At 37.9% G+C, this 6,230-nt stretch overlaps 1 protein-coding gene across 2 annotated transcripts in view; it reads left to right on the forward strand.

Moving 5' to 3' along the window:
• Positions 1-330: 330 nt before the first annotated feature.
• LOC108755157 overlaps positions 331-6,230 on the forward strand; it is a 108,799-nt gene continuing 102,899 nt past the window's right edge. For both annotated transcript variants that reach the window (XM_018498005.1, XM_018498006.1), the window contains exons 1-2: positions 331-383; positions 474-552. In XM_018498005.1, the coding sequence (XP_018353507.1) occupies positions 521-552 (32 nt within the window). In that variant the 5' untranslated portion in view covers positions 331-383; positions 474-520. The remainder of the gene's footprint in view (positions 384-473; positions 553-6,230) is intronic.

Genomic DNA, 6,230 nt, shown 5'->3' on the forward strand with positions numbered 1-6,230 from the left:
GTACGAATTCTAGCAGGCATCGATTCAGTTATCTCGCGCGCACATTAAGGCTTTTATGTAACACATGCTTTTATTTGAAATTATATAAGATGGCACTTATTGTTAGAGCCAGGTAGAGCCTCGACGACGCGGGGCAAACGCATTTGTGTATCACTAGAGTTAAGGGATAGAATTTTACTTGTCGGCAGTGGTGGATGAAAGACGGGGACGGGAAAGGGTCGACCGGGCACGACGGGAAGTGGGGGCAGAGCGGCTACGGAGCGTGGCTGCTCATCAGTTCGCCCGGAAACGTGGCGCTGGAAGGATGCGTGTCGCTTCTTGCAAACGTTCCGTACACGTGGCCGCGAACGTCGTTTCTTCTTTTCCTGCGCCGACGCCTTCCGGTAGAATTGCATGCGCGTGTGCGTGCGCGCGTGCGTGCGTGTGTATGTGTGCGTGTGAGCAGCCAAGTGTAATGCAAGTCTAACTTCTAGCGTGCTCCAGCGACCACCGTGGATAGCCAACGCTGGCGAACGGAGTAATGGTCAGCTTCAAAAGTAACAACGTATCCAGGTATTTTGCTTGGTGTAACTCATACGGATTCGTTCGATCCGCACGGTTGCGAGAGGCGAAACCTTTCAGTACACGAAGGGATTAAACAGTTTGGAGCAAACGGCATGTTTATCGATCGAGAAACGAAGCGGACTGTATTATATAATTTCGACTCTGGTGTCGAAAAAATTGCGCTACCCTTTTTAACATTTCAATTTTGAACGAGTTTGACGCTGAAAAAAAAAAAAACCATGGAAGAATCCTTAGATTATTTCGATTTTAAGAAATATTTATATGTTGAAAGTGTTAATAAATTTTAATAAATTTATTAACAGTTTTAATATATTAACATCTTTACAGTACGACGCTTGATGGTAGCATCGGATTATTGAAAAGAAAAATTGCTCGTCAGTTTCATTCGCTAGATTACTAGAGTAATAGTTTTAATTGCGTTTATAGTCCGGAAAAACAATCCGACGCGCAGTTCGAAAAGACTACAATGTAATATATGTGCAAGTACATATATATTAGTATATTAGTGATTCAGGATTGTATTATTTGAAGCAATGAAGAGATCGAGCTTTGACCGTAATAGGCATTTTAAATTTCTAGTATTGATTGTATTTCAATTTTGACGTTAAAAAAAAACCAGAGAAGATTCCTTTTAACGTTAGAATGAAAACTGTAACCGCGCATTATAATTTTACTTTGGTCCGATTGGCAGGTCCACCTTTGTAATACGAATATTTTTTGAAGCAAGCGCGCTTTGTTGTTGGGAGTAAAAGAATTATTATGTGCGACACCCTCCCGCATTTCGCTGAATTAAATTCCAATTTCAATAACGATTACTCGTCGAGTACGACTGTAAAATGCAAATTATTGTCAAGCGAATTAGCTCGCGGGAATGATTATTGCGTCGAAAACAATTCCGCGGAATGATGCGAGATTATTCGTTGCAGTGATAATCGGTCTACATATTTCACGCACGCTCGCGCGAATAATGCGACAGAGAGGGTTGTAAAAAATTCACTCGGCTGCGTTTTCGAGACGCGGTGAAAATTTACACCCCGATGAAGGCAGGCGAAGGGGCACGGCGGATGAAAGGGTTGCGCGGTCGCGTGCGTCTTGCGAAAAGAATTTCTCATTTCGAGTGGACATTCACGTGGACACTCCACGAATCCGCGGATATGCGAATATATACGTGTGCAGTGGTCGCTTCCGCGCGAGGATTCCGCATGGCGGGCGTTCTTCCGCAACGATAGCGCGAATTCCAGCCATGATTCGGAGTATTCCGATCGGAGTGCCGGGTTAATGGTGAACGTGAGTATCGAGATTGCGCACGTCGATACGCCATTGGCACTGGGATAATCCGTATTAACACGAATGAAACGAAAAGAGACGCACGGATTTAAACGTCCGTTTGAAATGTAATCCTCAGGATCGACTTCCGTCACGATTCAATAATTGAAGGGTTTTAATAATCAACACTTCTGTATGACGTGTTTGCGAGATTCCGCGGTTTTATCGGGAAATGAAAACGCGATAGGAGATATGGGAGACATAATGGAAAATACGTGAAGCAGAAGGGGGAAAAAAAAAAGTCACGTAGGACGCCCGGAGACCACCGCCGCGAGAATGACGCATTCGAGCGGCGCCATTAGGGTCAAGTATAGAATGTCTTCTTGTCTAAAGTTGGAAAGCTACACTTTCGGCAGGATTCGAACCCCGAGCATGTGCTCGCCGCATGCAAGGGCGAAACAATTCGTGATGCTGCAACGAATTGCATCCCTCGTGCATCTCTCATATTTATACAAATCGCCATTTGCTTCCCACAATGCGTGTGTTTTCGTTTGCTGATTAACTTGCAGTTAGACTTGTCATTAGCCTGATAATAATGTAAAAGAATTGTGTTTTTTCTATGCTATGATTAATCACTGCAATAAATTAATGGCTTTGTGGTAACTTTAAAAGTTATTCATCATCAAGTTATAAAACCAGTCAGTGATCAGTTTAGTGATTAATCACAGCTAGAAAGACACAATTATTACATTACCAGGTTAAGTCTAATCACAAGTTAATTAGAAAAACCAGGCCTTAAACTTTTGAATATGGTACGATTCTAAACGAAATAAGATTGAATTAAATTTTCAATGTTCAGGTTTGATTTTTCCCGTTTGGTATTCTTTAGTACACACAATTAAATGATTAAAGTTATCGAACTTGAACCTCGACAATTGGATTAAAATTGTTTTCATTCATTATTGTACCTTGTTTAAAACTGTACTTCCTCGTTCTACTTTTTGTATCTGATTCATCAACACGTATTAACTGCAGGATCGTTAACTCTGTGATAGATAAATTTTATCTAACTGTCGTAAATGTAATCAGCATTGTTTGTTCAAAGACTCGCTCGCGCAGCGAAAGAGGAAATTATTTGTACGACATCGTTTCGATTGGAAAGAAAGGTGTTCAGACATCAAGAGACCTGTTGGCCACCTTTTGGTCGACATGAAGACGGTAATTTCCAGTCAAGCAGCATCTGCCGTGGAAGCCAATGCCCGCATCGACGCCAATACCTCGCCATCAGCTTCCGATTATCATACTTTTCCCTTTCTACCATGTCTCGTTTTTTTCCACGTTCCGTCGTATGGTCGTTTCGATGCAAAAGTTAGCGCGCGATAGTACAACTTATTGGCGATCACTTAATACAAACTAAGTATGGTCTTATCGTCAGTGACAGCGAAAGAGTAAAATGAATTTCCACAATATTAAATCTCTCTCTCTCTCTCTCTCTTTCTATTTCTCTTAGAAGATGTTATTGCCATTGCTATCAACATGGTGAGACCAAGAATGAATTCCTCCGACATCGCGTTTAATCTAAACTCTTAGTTTACTCTTCGTTGTTTCTTTTTTTCACGATGACAACTGTAATCTAGAAGGACAGAGACCTAACCACTCATTTCAGACAACGATTTTTCTCCATATAATCTTTTGAAAACAAAATATTTTTCTGTAAAGAGTAATATAAAATGCAATTTGTTTTTAAATGCGTATAGAGTACTTTAATTCTATATAAACTAAATACATATTATTGATTGTTGATTAAAGATCTAAACACTGTCAGTATTTTAATCAACTGAGTAGTAACGATTTTTAATTAATATGATATTTTTGTTAGAAAGTATTGAAGATTTTCAAAGTTACCGAAATATAGAAAAGTACAAGTATATATTTTTTGTCATCAAAAATTTTATTATTCATAAACGTTTTTCGAATTTCCAAAGTGTTGCAAAAGATTTTACAAAATACGAGATTATTACACAGTATCGGAAGTAAATAATTAATTTAACGTTCCGTAAGGTTTTCAGACTTGAATGAATAAATCCTTCTTCTTAGGATTCAATATTTTTAATGGAAAAAAAAAAATATATATATATAATACAACAAATTTTTTAAAATATCCATATCGATATTTTTAATGCAAAATTTGATAACAGACTTTAATTCTAAAATAAAATAAGTTCGTGAAGATTGACATATTTATCACACATCTATATAGTTGAACAAATTTATAAAAATACACATCATACACACAAATGATATTTAACAATTTTATTTTTTTTAGTACGCTATCGTGTTTTATATTAAAAATGTTGCAATAAGTATCATTTTAAAGTTTCAGATTGCAGCATGTCAAATTAAATTTAATGACGTGCACATGAGTTTTTTCATACAAAATGCAACCGTCCGCAACGTGAAACTTAATGTTTCACAAGCGATTCTCGTTTATAACTGTGTAACGACTGTAAAAAAGAGAGAGAAAGACGAAAGTTTTTTTACACTCTGAAGTCTCTCTCGCCTCTTGATTTGCGTTGTACGTACTATTCACATACTCCTGTTTTATAGAATATTCGCAGAGAATGCGAGTTATAATTTTTCGACTTCGTAAAATGTGAAGTTCGAGGCGCACGCTCTGCGGCCTGAAATAAAACGTGTCTTTGCCGCCACTTTGAAACATTTATGCGCGCAGAAATACTTCACAATCTTTCCTCCTGTCTCGACCCAGCTTCGCTCGTTTGCCCTTCTTCTTTTACTCAGCTCGCTCATAACTTATTGTACGGACGTGCTGCATCGAGCAAATTGTGCGGATACATGAAAACGCTCCTCGCGTTTTTCAGTGACTTCTTATTAAACATTTGCGCGATGAACCCTTTCAAGAATCCTCGCACGACAGTCCTGAATTGCATTGCAAGCACGGGTGGGATTCGTGGTAGATTTAGAGCTTGCATTTTTAAGCCCTCCGTGTCGATCTAATCTCTCATTCTGTTCCAGTATTTCGGACGGAACGAATTCTCGCGCTTTAACTTATCTTGAGTAGCTCCTGACTAGTTTCTATCTTAGATCGTGACGTCATAAGCAAGAAACTACACGTTTAGGTTTCTTGCATGCCATTTGTAAATAAAAGAGAGAGAATATTGTGATAAAATAAAATAATGAAATTGCTTTATAATTCTTGTAAAAATGAAACGAAAACTATCCTTATTCCCTCTCCCTGATAGTCAGTAAATAGTCATAAAAAGATACGTACGATATCTGCGTTATGCTGGCTTGTTGACCTACTCGTCCTTACTTACGTTTTATTATGGAATGAAATAATCAGCTAAAATTCCCATCTACGATTGCTTTTGTCGAAACTCGACATATGCATATGTAATAAATTTATATAAATTTACGTTTATGTTTATTGTTAATTATGATTTTCTGTCTCTGTCTGTTCAAATAAGTAACGGATTTCTAGGTAACTTTATAAGTTTTAATCCAACTGACGGATTTATTTACTTAATTAATTTTTAAAGCGTACGCTTCCACTTAACTGTACGCAAACTTCTCTCAGAGAAAGTTATTTTCTTGAAGTGATCATTCTGTTGTTTAAGCGTAATTTAAAAACGGAAAGGATACCCGTACCGTTGAATTAGTTGTACGTGTTTATTCTCGTTCACCTAATTACTCAGCGATTCACTGTTATACGCATGGATCTTGATAACGGCCGACGCGACGTCTAATTACACTCTCTTTCGCGAAAATGCACGTCAGTCTTCATCTTGTCTCAAGCATCGCTATTCTTAGAAGTTTACGCTCCCGGCTTCATTACAACGTGTCGGAACACATACTCCAGTCGATGGTATACGATGAAAGTTTCGCCTTGCAGAATCGTTATCGTCTATTAAAAACTCATCGAACTCATCAGCGAAGTTTCATCGAGAAATTTTTAATCGTCAAACGAATAAAGCTCGAACCGAGCTTATTAGAGCGCTTCGCGTGAAAACTATTGCGTTCATTGTACGTACACCGAATATACGTTTTTTTCCCTCCCTTTTTATTGTCGACTAAAAAACTAAAATGATAGCGGCACGACAGAAAGAGCGGGAAGATTAGTTCAGCGGCAGATAAGAACCCTATTTGTTAGAAAGACTCACTCGCTCCTTTTGACATTTCCGGTTTTACGTGTTACCACGATAAACCTTAATCTGTCCGTGAGAAACGTTACATATGTAATTACGGATACAATTGTTACGCTTAGAAAAATGTTTATTTTAGATAAAATTAAAATCTTTCATGCAACTGGTTTTTTTTTTTTTCTTTTATCGATAAACTTTAGGTTAGAAATAAATTAAATGACTGAATTTTGTGAAATATCG

This window comes from Trachymyrmex septentrionalis, unplaced genomic scaffold (genome assembly GCF_001594115.1).
Source record: "Trachymyrmex septentrionalis isolate Tsep2-gDNA-1 unplaced genomic scaffold, Tsep1.0 scaffold85, whole genome shotgun sequence".
In the NCBI taxonomy this organism is placed as follows: domain Eukaryota; kingdom Metazoa; phylum Arthropoda; class Insecta; order Hymenoptera; family Formicidae; genus Trachymyrmex; species Trachymyrmex septentrionalis.